Raw genomic sequence first — 20,410 nt, 5'->3', positions numbered from 1 at the left:
TAATTAGCATAACAATGGATGAATAGTCTGGAAAGATGGCCATTGAATAGGGGGTCAATTAGCATAACAATGGAAGAGTAGTCTGGAAGGATGGCCATTGAATAGGGATCATTAGCATAACAATAGCGAGTGCGGAAAGATCGGATGGCCATTGAATAGGGATAATTAGCATAACAATAGCGAGTGCGGAAAGATCGGATGGCCATTGAATAGGGGTTGATTAGCATAACAATAGCGAGTGCGGAAAGATCGGATGGCCATTGAATAGGGGATCATTTAAATAACAATAATCGCAGTGACGTAGTAATGTTACGTATCTGTTAGAAGGGACGCGCAGTCTCTTTGGCAACGAATCAACAAACAAAAAAATTGAATGGAAGGATTAAAAGAGTGTAATTGTTGGAAAGTAGATTTTGGGCAAAATACTAACAATGTATAAATAATAAAGTGAAAAAATTGGGAGAGGAAACTTATGTGAACGAATAAAGAGGAACTTTGACTTACTTAATCTGAGTATCTTCAGCTGAGCATGCATGTATTTCAACAATCATATAGAACCTTGTCCATATTTACATTGTTATTTGTCCTCCAAAATTAGTATCTTTACCCGCGCATGTAGATATGTATATTGTCCATATTTACAGTGTTATGGAACGATGGGTTTTCAATAGGTGGAGCAGGTGGAGCTCCACAATGGGTTGCTCCACAATGACGCCATATACCTAAAAACGGATATGATATCATCATGACTATGCAAAATGTCATTGTGACGTAATACCTATATATAGATATGACATCATCTAAATGATAATGAAGAGGGCCGGGATGTGTATCCCCCACCCCCCGCACATGAAGCAAGCTAGTGAGTGCTTGCATGATCATATTCGAACGTAACGATGGGCCTATTGCACAACTTTTGAAAATATTGCATCTTGTTTGTACGTTCACACAGCAGCTAGTGTCTTCAAGCACATTTGGGCCCTGTCTTTGAAGAGTTACATGTACGATTGATCCAATCAATCACAACTATGGACGGCGCCAGCAATGTCAACATCTGGTATGCATGTTTGTTCAAAATATTGTCTATGATGTAACTATGATGTATATGCAAGCATTCATTGTTTTCTTGAAAATTTATATATGCTTCTCTTTGTTTACAAAAGATATTGTGCAAATTTCCCATAGAAAAAAAATATGGTGGATGGATTTCCATAGAGTTACAATTGATTGACTCTTTCTAAGACGGGGCCCTGATAAACATTATTGGGTATTCCCTCAAGCATGACGTCAATTATGCCCACTCGATCGGCCGTGCGCAACGATATTACATAACGCTGAATATTACATATGGTAGGGTAATAAAGTGTGTCATTGAATTTTCCAAACAGATAACATCGTATACGAACAAAGTTGATTTTGAGCATTAAATCTTGACTTTTTATACTTTCAATGAAGTAGGGGAAGTGATAGGATTTTCCACGCTCATGAAGCCGATGCATGCTTGATCATTCGTGCATAACACGGTATTGCATGTACAAAATCAATTCGACGTTGCACCATCCAAGAATGCATTGCGTAATCTGAGAAGTAATGACGTCATAAATCCTTATAGTAAAATCCCAAATATTGCGAATCATCAGTATTGTCATAAATTCCTACATGAGGTCTGTATAACTCTTTAAACCATTGGTAGTAATAAAATATGTACTCCAATATCAAAGTCATTGGTTGTTCCTTGATTTAAAACAGATTAAACTTTGTCAATTCTATCAATATGATTCAAAGAAGTTCGAATCCTTTTACGGATCTTGGGATTCGTTTAGTGGATTTACGGATTCGTTTACGGATCTACGGATTCGTTTAGCGGATTTATACGGAATCGTTGAACGGAATTACGGATTCGTTTAACGGATCTACGGATTCCATTACGGATCTACGGATTCGTTTATGGATGTTGACATCATGTATAAAGATACGATTAATAACACTTTGCTTCAATTCTGACCTAAACAGCATCGAGTCAACATGAACGCTCTTGATATGTCCAACCGGCGTTACGCATGTTCCCAATGCAATAGGACCTATAGTCGGAAGTTTGATATGCAGAGGCATGAACAAAAAGCTCACCCTGATACAGAAGATGAAGGCAAAATTGAATCTTCCGACGCTGAAGAAGGTACAAGTGAGGATGATTACTCCGAACCACCCTCTCAAACGGAGGGAGTTGAAGAATCTAGTGATTCAGAAAACGATGGAGAGGATGAATCGTCAATGTCAGAGACAGATAACATGGATGAAATTGAAGACAACCTTGCTTACCAAGTATGGTTGGAGCAGGCCATGACAGCCACCAAGGACCTGAGAGACGAAAAATATCAGAAATATATTTCAGAGGGAATGGAAGAAGAAGACGCTAAAGAAAAAGCGCACGTGAAATTACTGTGGGCCGTCAAACGCATCTTTTTCGATCTTTACTCCAAGTTCTTGCAGCAAAACATTAGCCTAGGAGAAGCTGACGTCAATCACGAGATCGTTTCTGATCTCAAGGAAAGACTAGAAAATGGCATGGAATTCCAGAAAGCCGTACAAAGAGTCTTAGCCAGGCATGGTCCACAATTTGATGGTTTATTCCAGTTCCAAGATGGAGGTGACGATGACGACGATGATGAAGAAACAGAGAGTGAGGATGGAGTCTACAACTAAAGGCACAACACCACCTTGTCAACAAAATAATCCAAGAACTGGAAAACTCCGTCAACATAAATGACAGATTGAACTCTATTATTTCTATCGTCAATATTCATACCAGCCATAGGCCTATACATGGATTGTGTTACAGCGAAGATATAACAGTTAACAATTATTTTGTCTACAACATACGTTTACTACATAACTTCGATTACTTTTACCTTTGTATCAAAATCTGCTTTGTGTATATGTCTGGACTTAAAATGGAATAAAAATGAATAATAATAACATATAATTGTACAGTGTTCTATGTTATCACCATGTGCGTGAATGGAGTTGACCTGAAGCTAGTGCCATCTATGTAATACAATTTGTGTGAGTCAGAAAGCCAATAAAGAGAGACGTGTATGCGGGTCAAATTGAAAACTATGGAAGTATGAAAGAACTGATTGGAGCGGAGATGCAAAGATTAGTTTCTAACATTCCTCGCTTTGTTCGAAAAATCAAAAGTTTTTTCGACCAAGACATCGTTAAGTAGTTTGCTTTCTACCGTTTACCAAAATAACCGATTGGAGTGAAGATACAAAGATTAGTTCATGCATTCCTCGCTTTGTTAGAAAATCAAAGGTTGTTTTCGACCATGACATCTTGAATGGTTCGTTTTCTTTCATCTATTATAATATAGATGATAGAGGGAGAAGAGTATGGGGGAAGATCCAAAATTAAGAGGAAAAATCGATGGAAGCGATGGAAAATCAAGGAGTTGCAAAGGAATTAATTTGGGGAGATCACAAAGACACGCTGGACAGGTTTGAGAAGGATTGTGTTCCAGGGATGGCGTCGATAGAAAATCGTTGCGTAGCGATACCAGGGTGTCTCATCTCCAATCACTACGAAACTATTTCAGACCAAGAGAAATTCGAACTCTTACACAGGCACGGCATGCCTCACGAGTTGAAAGAAGATTGGTCTAAAGGGTGGAAGAGACGAATTCTTCAACGATTTTGTAATAATAAATTATTCATCGATGTCTATCTCAATCACATTGCAAGCACGAAGATTCCAGCAGCCTCCTTCTCATTCTACAAACATCCATGCTGGTTCAAAAAAGGATACACAGCGTCGAAAATTCTATACAAAGGAACCATAAACGGGATCTTACCTACCCTGATAGCAGACACGGTCGTAATGACGTCATTAACTGATCGTAAAGTGGTAATACTCGTCATGTCGTCGTATTTATGACGTTCTTACGACGTCATTTTGACGACTTAGAATGGCAACTTTCATTTGCATTTTTATTTGACCAGATTATGACGTGATTTTGACGCCATTTACTGACCAATTTACGACAAGTAAATTTGCTCGCTTATATGACCAGATTAAATGACGTGATTACGACGTCATTTACTGACCAATTTACGACAAGTAAATTTGCTTTCTTATATGACCAGATTATTACGTGATTACGACGTCATTTATCGACCAATCTGCAACAAATGAATTTGCATTTTTATATGACCACATTATGACGTGATTATGACATCATTTATTTACCAAACAACGACAAAGAAATTTGCGTTTTCATATGACCACGTTACGACGTGATTATGACATCAAATTTTACCAATCAACGACGAGGAAATTTACAAGTTTAATTTCAAAGCCACATACTATTTTGCCATTTTTTCAACCTTGCCATGTTAGCAAGGCTATTTCTACTTATAAAAGGAAAAGTAAAACTAAAAAAAAATAGTACAGATTTTTTTTTATTTTAGGTAAAGTATATAATTCTTCAAAGAAAAAAAGTTTCAAAAGCAGTGGCAAAAATAATCATTTCTTAACTGGTTGCCAACCAAACCAAACAAGAGGAAGCTTTATATGTCAAAGAAGTTTGTATCTATTTTAAAACTTTTTTTTCGCAAGTGGTGTCATGCCCCGGTGTCATGCAAACCTCTTATCTAGTTAGCTCACCCCCCCCCCCCCCATGCACGCCCCCCCCCCCGGGCTCACCCCCTATAAAAAATTCATGATCCGCAGAATTAATTCGCCGCCGGGCGTCGAGCCTGCGCGCGCATGCGCGCTGCACTGCATGCAACTGGCGCAGTCGCAACCATTTAATTTGAAAAAGGAATGCGCCCGTTTTTCGCCGTAAATGTTGCAGCCTAATTTTGGATCGAGAATTAAGTGCGACGAAGATGGCCGTTAATAATAGTTCTACTACTTTAAGAACACGGTTCAGATTTGGATAACGACTTCGAAGGCATTCGCAGGAGACCAAACAGTAAGTTAGATAACCATCTTCTAAGATTTTCTTTTCGGAGCGCGGCTTGCCTTTGGCTTTAGATTTCGTGCACTGACACTACCCGGCCGGGGTGGCTGCCCCGAGCGCCGGCATGCTGAATAGGACAGGCTGCGCTGGTGGGCTCAGGGCCCAAGTCTGCACAGACACAGTGCACACTTTAAGGTAAATGCCAGTTGTGGTAACGATATTGGACACAAATCCAATATTGATGGATTCTATGTTCATACTTATGAATCCAGTGAATTTCGTGGGATCGACATCTCCGAAGATGACCTAAACACATCAGATCATTGTCTTGTCTCCACAACAATGAGTTGCTTAATCCAGCCTAACAGGGAGAGTCGAGATTCCATGACATGCCCTACTGCTAGTCTCCAAGCTCAGCGATTCAAGGTGAAGTGGAATGAAGCCACCTCTGAGGAGATTGAGATGCACTATACAATCCCTATGGAGAAAACAGCTGCCGCTCTCTTTCAATCCTTTGACAGTAACTTGTCGCTTGAGGCCAATAAAGCCGACCATCTACTTCTTCAGCTAAGTCAAGCTATGTGTCAGTATTCCAGTGATCTTCCCCACTCAATTGCTATGAAGAAAAAGCAGGGAAAACCAGGTTGGTCTACCAAGACCCAAGAAGCTCACAATGAAGCCTTGGCTGCTTGGAAAGCTTGGAAATCCCAAAGTAACTCTAAAGAAGGCACTCTTCATGATGAGCGCATCTTTGCCAAGAAGAACTTTAGAAGAATCTATCGCCAATCTATTGCCATAGCCGAAAAGAACAAAATCACGCAAACTGAGCGTGCCTCCAAGAGCAATCAAAAGCTTTTCTATCAACTCATCAAGAAAAACAAAGGTGACCGACAACAAGCGGAAACTCGATCCATCACATACAAGAATCGGAGATATGAAGGCGATAGCCTCATTTCTGGATGGCAGCTTTACTTCAAGGATCTGGCTTCTGGTCCTGTAAACACGCAAGATCTTGTCACTGAACAACTCCACATTGATTCCCCAGTTAATAATAGTCAACAGGGCTGTTCAATGGCCATAGCATCTACATGTATGGATCCGGAGCCTACAAAACCGACATACCATGGAGTCAGCAGTATGCTCTTACCTTCATCACCTCACGTTGACTGCTCGCCACATCTCACATTATCGTTTGAAGATCTCACAGCTGCAATACATCAACTTCAGTCTGGAAGAGCAGCAGGTATGGATAACATCAGTAGTGAACATATAAAGCATCTTGGACCGGTTGCTGTTAGGCTCCTCCTTCTAGCCTACAATGCTTTCTTGCGTCACTCACACTGGCCTGAAAATCTCAAACAAGGTCTGATACTACCTTTTCACAAAGGGAAAGGTAAGGATGCAGAGGATCCAAAAAATTATCGTGGTATAACCCTGACCTCCACCCTTGGCAAACTGCTTGAACTCTGCGTAAAACCTGCCTTGGATCGTCAACTCCAGATTGCCAACACACCCGATGAGCTCCAGTTTGGGTTTCGGAAAGGTTTCTCATGCATGTTAACATCTCTGTGCCTTGAACTTATTCTGGAACTCAATACTGCTTCGAGACTTCCGACATACACCGCTTATCTTGACGCGGAGAAAGCATTCGATTGTGTGTGGCATGAAGGCTTAATTGATAAGTTGCAGTCCATTGGGATAAGCATCTCCCTTGTTCGTCTCATACAAAATCTACACTCAAGGATGGAAAGCCATGTTCTTTGGGATGGAGATGTGTCAGATCCCATTCCTATCACTCAAGGGGTCAGGCAGGGTGGTATCCTCTCTCCCACCTTATATACCGTATTCGTTGATGGCCTCATAAAACATCTAAAGTCACTTGGGCTCGGCACCTTCATACGATCGGAATACGCAGGTGTGATTGCACTGGCTGATGACATCACTCTCTTAAGCAACTCCCCTTCAGAATTACAACAAATGCTTGAAGTGACGTTCCAATATGCTTCTTGTTGGCATTATCGTATCAACCCATCTAAGAGTGCTATCGTGGTCACCAATCCTCGCAAAGCCAGTAACCAGGATAGTTGGACAGTAGGGAATGATGCAATCTTGCGGACCGATTCACACACCCATCTAGGAATTCTCAAGACCAGTACGAAATCAGACCAATCTGATATGATCGCTACAAGAGGTCTGAACACCTTCTATGCAATGGTAGGAACTGGTGCATACTCGGAGGGTCTTGTGCCTTTAGTGACTGCCCGCCTATGGACGTCTTACTGCATCCCACGTATGCTCTATGGCTGTGCTACTCTGAAGTTCACCCAGGCAATGCTAAAGAAACTGAACAAAACACAACTTCAGCTATTCAAAAGGATCCTAGGAGTACCAATCACTTCAGCCGATGAAATTGTGTATCTTCTCACAGACTTGATTCCAGTGTCTGCTCAGATAGAACTGGACAGACTCCTCCTCCTTGGGTCAATTCTTTCTATTGATCGCTGTCGGTTTGAGTTTAGAATCTTCCTTCATGCCTCAGAGAAAACAACTCCAACCATCCGGATGTTTGCTGATACTCTGTCCAAATATCATCTCCCACCACTTGTAGATCTAATTACAGATCCACCTCAATACAACACTTGGAAGCGCACCATCAACATAGCAATGAGGAGAAATGTCAATGAGGATCTAGAGCAAACCATCCTTTTGAAAGCCAGTCTTTCAGTCTGGGCAGGTAATCTGCCTATGGACGTCAAGGACCTCTACCCAAGAAACCCTCCATCCTCCTTGATTAGAAAGGCCTTGACAGTGAGAGCACAGCTTCTTTCTTCCACCTACCTTCTTCAAACCAGAATGAACAAAATTGCTAAGACCGCTGACTCAACCTGCCAGCACTGCCATAGTGCAGACGAAACAGTAGAACACTTTATCGCCACATGTCCCCATTCCAACTCAATTCGCTTTGAGTTTATATCTTTACTCAATGAATCTCTGAAAGACTACCCAGATGTGATCTCTTCTTATAACTCAGCAAACCCTACTCTGTTCACTTGTGTTGTACTTCTTCCTCCTGTATCTGATCCACCAGTCTCTATCAAAGACTGCCTGCTTCTTAAGACATTATTTTTTATCTATAAACTTCATATGTATCGATTGAAATATATTGATACATGCTCAGAACCTGCATATAACCATAATTAAACTGCATGAACTATGTCTTTACGACTTGTCCTGTCTACTCTTAACCCTGGATGATTATTTATTATGGATACTATTGCCTTCATAGGGCTGATCTCCGAAAGCAGCGGAGGGAGAAAACCAGGAAGGAAGATATCAAAATGAGTTCGTACAGAATCCAATGAAATGACCACCAAAGTGTCTGTCTATATTTATAAATAATATACCGTATGTGCCAAAGGATTCTGGAAGAAATTGTGTAATTGCTGCGAAATAAGCAAAAAAAGCACAGGATTCGGGTCAGCTCGAGCCAAGGCAAGCGTCGGGCCGACATTAATCAGAGCAATAATAACTGTCCCACGTGCTCTTATCTGTGTTGGTGATCTTCAGTTTGAACATTTTTCAGCGTAGATTTCAAGATTTCACAAAGTTCAGTTTACTAACTGTACCAGATCTACATGTACCGGTATACCCAGTTGTTGTGTGTCCGGACAGGTTGTGTGTCCGGACGATCAATTTTAGAAAGTAATTTGGAAAAATTTACAAGCGAAGTTTCATCAATTTTTAGTTCAAAATGTTAGGAAATATTAGAGAGAACAAAATCGAAGATGATTATAAAATATAACTATTGAATTCATATTTTTAGTGTAATCCAAAGACAAAAAAGAAGGCTTCAAAAATATAAATTAAAGTGTCCGGACACCCGATCCCCCATCCTACTATGTAGATCCTCGATGATATACCGTACTGACAATTTTTTTAATCCTAAATCTACCGGGGTATTTTGATTCTTGTCATTCCCGGGGGGGGGGGGTATTATTGCCCCCCCCTTATAAGATCTCGGCCGTGGATTGCACGATCACAACGAAAATTTGCATGATGGTAGAGAATGACGTAATCTACGTAGTTGCATTGGTAAATTTCACTGAATTCATATTTTTTTATTTTATATGAATTAATTATGCTAATTTATTCATGAAATCATACTTTTTGCTCTGATTCACTAAATAAAGCTAGAATGCTATTTTTTGGGTGAAAATATTCTTTATAGCATTCCTAACAATTGTGAATGAAAAAAAATCTGGTACCAAGACCGATTTCTTATGTATTTTATTATTTTTTTAATCATGTATTTCTTTGTTTTTTTACATTTTGTTTTTTATTGTATTTTCGATGGAAATCGTTCTAGACTTAATTCTAATCATAAACAAGGCAAAATTAATTAAGTTTAATCAGTAAAAGTAGAAATAATGATAAATTTATGAATTTTGGCTAAATACACAATTTGCATTGGATTTGTACATGAAATCATGTTTATGAGCAATTTTGGGTCTGACATGCACTTACATAATGTTGCGTAATGTCGTAACCGCGTACCCGGGCGTCACAAATTTGGTCTCAAAATTTGCGCGAGACTTGAAAGTAAAAAGTCAGTGAGCGGCGCGATCAAATTTTTTTGCGCGACAGCGTAGTGATGAAATTTGTTGAGGGGGGGGGGTCAAATTGACCCCCCCCCCCAGTTTAATAAGGGTTGAGGGCGTCACATGAAATGCCCTATATTCATTATTTTTCTACCAAAAGCACCATTTTGAGTAAGATTTTTAATGAATAGATCTGTTTGACATTTCAGGAGAAAGAGAGGGAGACACAAAACCACCTGTCTCGGTGTCACACATGAGGAGTTGAGGAGGAGATGAAGTCAGTGAATATGACCTGGCCTGGGGGAGTTTCCAGAAGAAGGCCCAGAATCGCTGGATGCCAGGAGTGGAGATCCTTCGTTGCTGCCCTACATGATAGGAGGCATTGGGCAGTAGGTAAGTTAGAAGGCTATTTCAGATGTAAAGCCTTTTTTTTTGGGGGGGGATCATTGGGAACCTCTATTATCAGAATCACGCAGATTTGGGTGTGCACAAACTCGGGGCACCTTATAATCTGTTAATGGTCCTGACTGTACTTCGAGGACTCTGTGATATTTTTTCATTGTATTTTCACTCACGGAGCCTAGACAAGTCTCTGTTGCCTGTAGAACTTTGTACACTAGGATGGATTTCCCTAGAAAATCCACCCTTCCCACAATAATTTTGGGGCAAACATTTAATTTGTCCAATTTGTAAGCTTTTGTACTCTAAATGCATACAAAGGCTTAAAAAATGTTAATTGTTGGAAGGTAAAAATTTTGAAGGATCACTTTCTTACAATTCCCACGCTATATAACGCAATGACATGAACCATAACTCGAGTGACGTACGTATGCAAGAAATACAGAATTGGTGCACATGCATAGCTGATTGATTCATTGTGCTAGTACTGGTACTAGATCGGTTTGGACGTTCTAATTTCAATGACAAGTTTAGATGGTAAATTGGCGCTAATTAAATTTTGCATTGGTCGATCTCGCGATGCCAGAAAACTAATTCCACCTCTAAATTTGTCAGATTTTTTTTTCAAAATATATATTTAATTGATCCTTGACCTGAATTTAAGCCAAATCAGGCATAGGGAATGGTTGTATTTCAGCCTCGAAGTTCGAATTCTCGGTCCTGACAGTCCTGGTTACCCCATAACCATTTAAAACACATAAAAAAGGCATGAATTAAAATTGTAATTATAAAAAAATAATATGTTTTATGTGTCAAATAAATTGATTCTAAAATTCCCTTCCTTATACAGAGATGGTTTAGGTCTTGAGGGCATCATGCCCCCCCCCCCCGACTTGACTTAACATGTTAATATTTGAAGTATAAAATATGTAACAAACCCCACATCGTTTTTTAATCATTTAAAATAAATTGGAAATTAATATTGAAACCATCTAATTTTTAATGAAGATTAATAAATAGTTTATGTAGAAAAAGTTTTTATGTTTCTCCTCTTCTGTTATTTTTGCAGATGCTGTAATTTGAAACGGAAGGTGTCCTGCCAATAAATTTTCATCCCACCTGAACTGCCTTGCCTGCCTGCACCCAGTCATCTGTTCCTGAGCATTTTCATTTTCATTTTCCTCTATTTTTCATCATCGTTTGTTTCGGCCTGTATGAAGTGAATTTCACATTGATTGGTGGAGCTGCTAAGTTGGCATTACAGGGCCACGCCGGGGTATGATCCTTTGGGTTGAACATCATGACTGCTAGTTGGTCGGCAAAGGTGATGGGATCGATCAATGTCACATGGAGTAAGATCGATACCAATCTGCTTTGCTACATTTCGAACAATCTCATACGGATACGGATATTATTGCGACAGGAGTACTGCTCGATGTGGTCAAGCCTATTTGACAAAGCATTATGGTGTTAGTCATGTTATCAGAAACCGATTTTTCAAAATCACGGAGTTGCTTCAATTTAGTATCGATAGATATTTCAAGAACGTGTAGACTAGTGAGCTTTTCATCAAGAATTTCACGCAATTTATTTTCGCGCTTATCCATGTCATCATTGAGTTTTTGTCTCTCGCGTTCCATTGCCACGGCCACCGCTCTTTGAACGACTGTATCAATATGATCTAGGTATGCTGGGCTTTGTTTAGATCCAGTTAATGATGAAGCAGAGGATTGTGTACATGCGTTAGCCGAGTGCAAACGGCCTCTTGATCTGGTGGATATCTTAGACATGTTAGAGATTACGTAATGATATAATTGAAAAGTGGGATGGGCTGTGCATCTGCCAACTCACCAGTCAACCAATTAGAGACGGCCTTCCAAAGTGACACAGCACGAAAATATCAATATGGGACTGGTCTAGTCAACACATAGATCCTGACAAAACCATGGAGACCGCAGACGCAAAATGACTTCCATACATAAAGATATGATGCACAATTTCCAGTGGGTTCAAAACACTGAACACATGCTATGCTGATACACAGACTAATTATTAAAGAATTTTATCAAGCAAAGGAAATCTGGTATGAAATCTCTCAGCTCACATAAAAAGCCTACGTAACTACATGTAGGGAAGAGAATGTGTAATTGCTGAGAAATGAGCAAAATAAGCATGTAATTCTATCAAATGTCAGATATTTTTCGAATCGATTATAATACACTGTCCCACATATGCTTTTCTGTGTTTACAGCGATCATCAGAATTATCGATTTTAAGTTTAAAAATTCATGATTTTACAAAGATACAAGTTTACATTAATGTACCAGATGTAGATTATGTACAATATATTGACAATGAACTTTGATTTTATAGATTTTCTCAAGAAATAATTGTTTGCTGCAACTACTGTCTTTTCCTTCTAAGTGATAGTGTAATACAACAGTTCCACAAACTATTTTCATCAGACTTATTGATGCATGATTCTTTCACCCAAATGCAAGCTTCCATAAATCCTGAAAACTTTGCAACTCAGGTATTTTTTTTTTTTACATACAGTATATTTTGTCCTACATTGCATAGTTGCCTTAAGTTAATAGCGCACCTCTAGTAGTAACTATCTTAAAATGAGTTCGAACAGAATCCAACAGAATTACCAGCAAAGTGTATGTATATATAAAAGATGTGTGCCAAAAAGCTCGGGAAGAAAATGTGTAATTGCTGAGAAATGAGCAAAATAAGCATGTAATTCTATCAAATGTCGGATATTTTTCAAATCAATCATAATACACTGTCCTGTCCCACATATGCTTTTCTGTGTTAGTGATCATCAGAATTATTGATTTTAAGATCAAAATTCATGATTTTACAAAGATACAAGTTTACATTAATTTACCAGGGCCCCGTCTTACAAAGAGTTATAATTGATCCGATCAATCGCAACTATGGACGGTCAGCAACGTTAACATCTATTAAGCATGTTTGTTCAAAATATTTTCTAGCTATGATGTATGTTCATGCATTCATTGTTTTCTCAAAAATTCGCTGCGCTTCTCTTTGCATACAAAGGACATTGTGCAAATTTTTCGTAGAAAAAATTATGACACTGATGGATTTCCATAGAGTTATGATTGATCGGATCAATCGTAACTCTTTGTAAGACAGGGCCCAGATCAAGATTATGTACAATATTTTGACAATTAACCTTAATTTAAGAGACTTTCCGAAGAAATAATTGTTTGCTGCAACTACTGTCTTTTACCCCTGGCCCTAAGTGATAGTGTAATACAACCCAAACATTTCATAAGAATTAATGTACATGTATGATTCTTTCACCCAAATGCGAGCTTCCATAAATCCTGAAACTATTCCAACTCGGGTATTTTTTTTACATACAGTATATTTTTACCTACATTACATAGTTGTCTAAAGTTGAAGGTATATTTAATTACAATTTCAACGAAAAAGCTTTATTCTTGGAGATCATTATGCCTCTGTTATGTATTAATGTGTATTTATACATGTACAATTGTATGTATTGGTATAACAAACATTGTAATTTCATTCCTTTGACCCTAATACTGCATTTTCATAGAAAAGTGTTTTTTTTTTTCAATCTATTTAGAGTTTTCAACATTTTGTATTCCTTTTTTTTTTGCTGGTAATATGTTATGCAACTTTTATTTATTAATAGAATATTTGCCACGATTTCGTAATTGAAATGCGTACATGTATTTGATTTCGTTTTCCATTTTTGTATATATTCTTTTTCGGGGGGGGGGGGGGGGTCATGATCTTGAGACCGAGACAAGTTATGCAAGGCCCTGGCATGGAGGATCATTATATTGTTACTGGGAATGCTGGACATTGTCAGACCACCTCAGTATTCACCAAATATAGATAATCCTCAATGACAAGGTCTTTGAAGTGATGTGTGTATGTACATTGCATGTAGAATTTAATGTTTAGGTCATTATCACGTCAGAATACGTTAAGATATCATAGTTGACTCCAAAAGACGTCATATTCATTTCAATATGCGACGTCAATATGACGTCTATTACTAGTCAGCAATATGTTGCAAAGTCGTCATTCAGACGTCGTAGTTGACTTATAAACACGTCATAATTACATCAATATGACGTCTAAAACTGGTCAGGAATACGTCGCAAAGTTGTCATTAAGACGTCGTAGATGACTTTTAAAGACGTCATAATTACATCAATATGACGTCTAAAACCGGTCAGGAACACGTTACACGGATGTCATTAAGACGTCGTTGTTGACTCTCGAAGACGTCATAATCACGTCAATACACGACGTCATTCTGACCCTTGATACTGGTCAGGAAAACGTTGTAAAAACGTTGCTAAGACGTCATTAAGACGTCGTAGTCACTCTTGGAGACGTCATAATGACGTCAATATACGACGTCATAATGACGTTATTCGCGGGTGCAAGATCCCGTCAATAAGACGTCATGATACGACGTCAAAATGACGTGACACTCGTCGTTAAACTGACGTAATTATGACGTCATTTTTACCAGTTTCTGCTATCAGGGTATAGATGAAATCGATTAATTTTCCATAGAATATGAGTTGTATATATGTATAATGGCATCACTTAATCTTCATTGTAATATATGGACATGGGAAACTAGGTTTTGAATATTATGACAATGTTAATATGGACAATATTTTGGACGATCGACGCTCGAATGGAAATATTAAAAGGGTAAGTCAAACTTTGACACTCCTGCCCTTTTTTCCCAGTGCTATTATATTACCCAAAATCTACTCTAACAATAACACTCTTTTAATCCTTCCATTCAACTTTATGGTTGTTCATTCGTTGCCAAGGAGACTACGCGTCCCTTCTAACAGATACGTAACATTACTACGTCACTGCGATTATTGTTATTTAAATATCTCCTATTCAATGGCCATCCGATCTTTCCGCACTCGCTATTGTTATTTAAATATCCTCTATTCAATGGCCATCCGATCTTTCCGCACTCGCTATTGTTATTTAAATATCCTCTATTCAATGGCCATCCGATCTTTCCGCACTCGCTATTGTTATTTAAATATCCACTATTCAATGGCCATCCGATCTTTCCGCACTCGCTATTGTTATGCTAATCAACCCCTATTCAATGGCCATCCGATCTTTCCGCACTCGCTATTGTTATGCTAATGATCCCTATTCAATGGCCATCCTTCCAGACTACTCTTCCATTGTTATGCTAATTGACCCCTATTCAATGGCCATCTTTCCAGACTATTCATCCATTGTTATGCTAATTATCCCTATTCAACCCTTCCATTGTTATGCTAATTTCCCCTATTCAACCCTTCATTGTTATGCTAATGTATTACGTCATATTCTTTTGTGCGCGCGTCACGCTTGAGTGAACCTTTAGAATGGCCATATCGCCGTCATTATTCTCTTTCGTACCAGAAAAAAATTTGACAAGCAAAAAAAAAAAGAAAAAAAAGAGGGTCTTCAAGCTCGTCAGGGGGCAATAAAGGTCTTCAAGCTCGTCAGGGGGGGCAAAAAAGGTCTTTCAAGCTCGTCAGGGGGGGCAGGGATACGTCCTTTGCATGGGTTGTGGCTCGCCAGGGGGGCAGACTGCCCCCCTGCCCCCCCCCCCCCCCCGTTGGTACGCTAGTGCTACCCACGGAAATAATATTTCCGTGATATCACCTTCTGTCTGGTCAAAAGGGGCGCTGTTTAACTTGCCTCGATTCTAGGATTAAAACAACACAAGAGTTGATTGAATTATCTATCTCCATTCAATTCACAACATATTTAAATAAAAGACTTACCAAAGCTGTTGTACTAAATTAATTGCCGCGTTTTCTTACATTTATAATCTGTTCTCAAACATGCACTCTATCGTTATCATTATTTTTTTCTTCAAAACTCATCTCCGACAAGAGTCGGACCGGGGTTTCCCCTCGCCACTTAACTCCTCTATCTATTGGTAAAGACACCGATGTTTAAACTTGGGGCCCGGGTTCAATTCACTGCAGAGACATTTTATTTCGTTTTCACCAAACTTGTCAAAAAGGGATAGCTTTCATGAACCTTGGCCATATTAGGCCTAGACTACAGAGACGGGTTAATGGCAAGGGAGAATCTGATCCAATTGACTGATAAAAAGTTTTTAGTAATGTATAACAGACGAAGGCCCCGACGTTCTAAACCTGGGACCCGGGTTCGATTTCTTTTTTTTTTTTTGGGGGGGGGAGGGGGGTGTCTTAACAAAATATCCAAAAGGGAGGATATCTCTGCATGGGGAACTTTGATTTGTACTCACAATCATGATTAAGCTAGTATAGGGGCATGTGTTATGTATATGCATGGGAGGGGCAGGGGTGTCCTATACTACGAATGGGAGGGGCAGGGATGTCCTGTACTATGAATGAGAGGGACAGGGGTGTCCTATACTACGAATGGGAGGGGCAGGGGTGTCCTATACTACGAATGGGAGGGGCAATGATGTCCTATACTACGAATGGGAGGGGCAGGGGTGTCCTGTACTATGAATGAGAGGGGCAGGGATGTCCTATACTACGAATGGGAGGGGCAGGGATGTCCTGTACTATGAATGGGAGGGGCAGGGGTGTCTATACTACGAATGGGAGGGGCAGGGGTGTCCTGTACTATGAATGGGAGGGGCAGGGGTGTCTATACTACGAATGGGAGGGGCAGGGGTGTCCTGTACTATGAATGGGAGAGGCAGGGATGTCCTGTACTGTGAATGGGAGGGGCAGGGATGTCCTGTACTATGAATGGGAGGGGCAGGGATGTCCTGTACTATGCATGGGAGGGGCAGGGATGTCCTGTACTATGAATGGGAGGGGCAGGGATGTCCTGTACTATGAATGGGAGGGGCAGGGATGTCCTGTACTATGCATGGGAGGGGCAGGGATGTCCTGTACTATGAATGGGAGGGGCAGGGATGTCCTGTACTATGCATGGGAGGGACAGGGATGTCCTGTACTATGAATGGGAGGGGCAGGGATGTCCTGTACTATGAATGGGAGGGGCAGGGATGTCCTGTACTATGAATGGGAGGGGCAGGGATGTCTTGTACTATGCATGGGAGGGACAGGGATGTCCTGTACTATGAATGAGAGGGGCAGGGATGTCCTGTACTATGAATGAGAGGGGCAGGGATGTCCTGTACTATGAATGAGAGGGGCAGGGATGTCCTGTACTATGAATGGGAGGGGCAGGGATGTCCTGTACTATGAATGGGAGGGACAGGGATGTCATGTACTATGCATGGGAGGGACAGGGATGTCCTGTACTATGAATGGGAGGGGCAGGGATGTCCTGTACTATGAATGGGAGGGGCAGGGATGCCCTGTACTATGAATGGGAGGGGCAGGGATGTCCTGTACTGTGCATGTAAATTCTATTTTGATTGAATCATGTACTTTGATCCGTGTTCAAAACTTTGTGTTTCGGGGCTCATCTGAAAATCTGTCTTACCAAAGTATTAAGAAGAATATGCTGCATCTTCAATGAATATTCGTTGAATCTATTATCCTGGAAACCATGGATATACATCGTAGTATTTCTCATAGAATCAAACGAAGAACTATTCAGCCATTTTTGTCGACTCGTCTCGATTGTTAAACTCTCCCCAGTCGTTCCCATCGTTTCTGGAGTGAAGAGGGTAAATGTAGTGTTGATCTCGGCTGGTGTTGATGGTTGCCGGTGATGCCAGCTGAGAAAACTCGTGGGAAAACAGCCTAGGCCATTGTAGCACACTATCTTGTCTAAGTATTCTTCGACTGTGAAATTGATAAATAAGAAATACGATAAGCATTCCTCATGATTTCTGATTGTGAATACATTATTTTTATCTGATCGTATACCAACAAGCCTTCTCTATTGATGGAAAGTTAAATTTGGCATCGAGCGCAAAATCGATATTTATATAAACTGCTTTTGAGCGGTTCACTATGCTATAAGGTTCTCGTCGATGGAGATATAAACTCCTCAAAAAAGTTTGGAAATCTGACTTTGATCGATAATCCCTCCTCGGTTTTAGTAAATATCAATGTGTAACTATGAAAAATATCAATTAATAGATCATTTAATTCTCTTTAAAATGATACCATACATGATATGATTACGGTTCACATGGAGGTACAGTGCCTTGAAATGTGGGGCAAGGTCAAAATTCAAAAGTTGCAAAATGACACAATATTGAAAGTCACTGTTTTTTTTTCTGTGGTGATGAGTGAGTTTCTCAGCGGTTTCTTTTAATTGTTTTCATGCACCTTAACATCAACATTTACATGGAATCAAACACACCTCTGCACAAGCAAACACATAACAAACAATGCATGGGTAGTTCAAACAATGACTCAAACCATGGTATTTCACAGAACCATCACTACATAAACCACAACAACACTAGCGTACCTAAGGGGGGGGGCAGGGGGGGCAGACTGCCCCCTGACGAGTTACAAGAAGAAAAAGAAGCGAAAAAATAGGGAAAGAAAAAAGAAAAGAGGAAAAAGGAAAGAGAGGAAAAAGGGGGAAGGGGAAAAATAAGAAAGAGTTTAAGAGAAAGGGGAAAACAAAAACTGGACTGTAGACTGTCGGAAAAAAAAAATAAACTGTCGGGCACACGGGGCTGTTCCAACTGATTCGTTTTTTTTACCATCTTGTGTTTAGAATGTCCGGTTTTCAGGTCGGAATATAAAAAATAAAAAATGTCAGAAATATATCATTAGAAACCAATTTGTTCACGGTTACAAAAATTGCTTAGAATATCAAGTTATTAGGTCGGAATATCAAAAATTTCAGCTAGAACTTCGCACTCGCATAAAATTCCATCCTGTTCATAATTTAATGAAGTGCTCAGAATGTAAAGTTTTCAGGTCGAAATATCAAAAATTTTCAGCTCGCGCTTCGCGCTCACACCAATTAATTGTTTTTAACTACCATCTTGATCATAGTTAAAAAAAAAAAGGTGCTTAGAATGTCTACTTTTCAGAGGGGAATTTCTCAAATTTTCAGCTCGCTCTTCGCGCTCGCATCAATTAATTATTCACTTAGAAACCAATTTGTTCATGGTTACTAAAGTGCTTAGAATATCAAGTTCTTAAGTCGGAATATCAAAAGTTTTAGCTCGCGCTTCGCACCCGCACGACTGTTTAGATACCTATCCTGTAAAACTGCTTAGAATGTCTAGTGTCCAGATGGGAATATCAAAATTTTGTGCTCGCACTTTGCGCTCGCATAATTTATTAAGGAATATACCCATCCTATTCATAATCAAAATGTATCGTTTTAGGTCTAAATTTTTAGAGAAAATTTAGCTCGCGCTTCGCGCTCGCATTTACTATTTTTATATTATTATTTTTAACTGAATTCAATGTCAAATACCTCTTTTATAACGTCTCCAAATGAGCAGAATTGGGAACATAATTTAAACACCTTTAAAGGGGAACAAAGGAAGTATTTTAATATAAACATTGCAATTACCACTTGATTAGAAATATATCGATCACGATCCATTTCATTTCTGGAATGATATACAAAAAAAAGAATTAATTTCGACAATAAAGTGCAATCGCCGATAGCAAATATCAGTAGTAGCAAGATACAACTGTTTTATTGGGTACCCCCTGGGTAACCTTTCCCACCTTCAGTGCCACTGTCAGACCTACACATCCAAACGTGTATGGGAGGGGGGCTGGGCTGCAAAATGCAGGGCAACGAGGACTGCGAGGTGCCCAAATATCCTCGTGTATTGGTAATTTTATGACCGAATGTATAATTTCTGCACGTTTCACATCATGTAAAAAGGCTAAATAATAATTGAAAAAATTTGGGCAATTATTATCAGCCCCCCCTTGAAAAAATTGTGCCTATATACATCCATACATGCCTACTACCCCCCCACCTTGCTCATCCTTGTCGCTTGCCCCCCTGACGAAATATGCCAGGTACGCCACTGCACAACAAAACATAACAAATGAAGCAGGGGCTTGATTTGAATGGATTTTCGTCTCTATTGACACAGACAAACGAATCATGTTCTGTATTGACCCTTCATGACTATTTCTGCTCGTTTTGCAGCTTTTCAATTCAGACCTCATCCAACACTTTTGAATCCTGCTCTTTTCGTGATGGCATGATCATAACAAGCATGGTATCATTTTAAAGAGAATTAAATGATCTTTTGAATGATGTCAAATATGCATTGTGTAAAATTTGGAATTGGGAGAAATTAATAACCAAACTCAGATTTCCAAACTTTTTGAGGGGTTTATAATGTATAGAACTTGTCGACAGAATAGTTGCTAACGGAAAATCTGACAAGCAAAAAAAAAATCATATGTAAGTTAAACAAAAAACGTAGATAAGACCACTTTAGTACTGGCACTGGCCGGAGCACAACCCCTTCAATAAAACGGAACAT

General features: G+C 39.5%; 1 protein-coding gene and 1 long non-coding RNA gene across 2 annotated transcripts; both read left to right on the top strand.

Annotated features, from left to right (window-relative positions):
* Positions 1-641: 641 nt before the first annotated feature.
* Positions 642-3,079, top strand: LOC135157161 (uncharacterized). Its single transcript, XM_064111892.1, has 2 exons — positions 642-1,057; positions 2,014-3,079. Exon 2 carries the CDS (start codon positions 2,026-2,028, stop codon positions 2,701-2,703), a length of 678 nt encoding a protein of 225 aa, XP_063967962.1. The 5' UTR covers positions 642-1,057; positions 2,014-2,025; the 3' UTR covers positions 2,704-3,079.
* Positions 3,080-4,797: 1,718 nt separating this feature from the next.
* Positions 4,798-15,434, top strand: LOC135157257 (uncharacterized). The gene is made up of 3 exons (XR_010296273.1): positions 4,798-4,972; positions 9,768-9,951; positions 11,027-15,434. It is a non-coding gene; the product is annotated as an uncharacterized LOC135157257 (long non-coding RNA).
* Positions 15,435-20,410: the final 4,976 nt, after the last annotated feature.

The sequence above is a fragment of the Lytechinus pictus genome, chromosome 17, assembly GCF_037042905.1.
Source record: "Lytechinus pictus isolate F3 Inbred chromosome 17, Lp3.0, whole genome shotgun sequence".
In the NCBI taxonomy this organism is placed as follows: Eukaryota; Metazoa; Echinodermata; class Echinoidea; order Temnopleuroida; family Toxopneustidae; genus Lytechinus; species Lytechinus pictus.
Note: the sequence above shows the minus strand (reverse complement) of the source record. Positions and strands in the feature narration are given on the sequence as shown.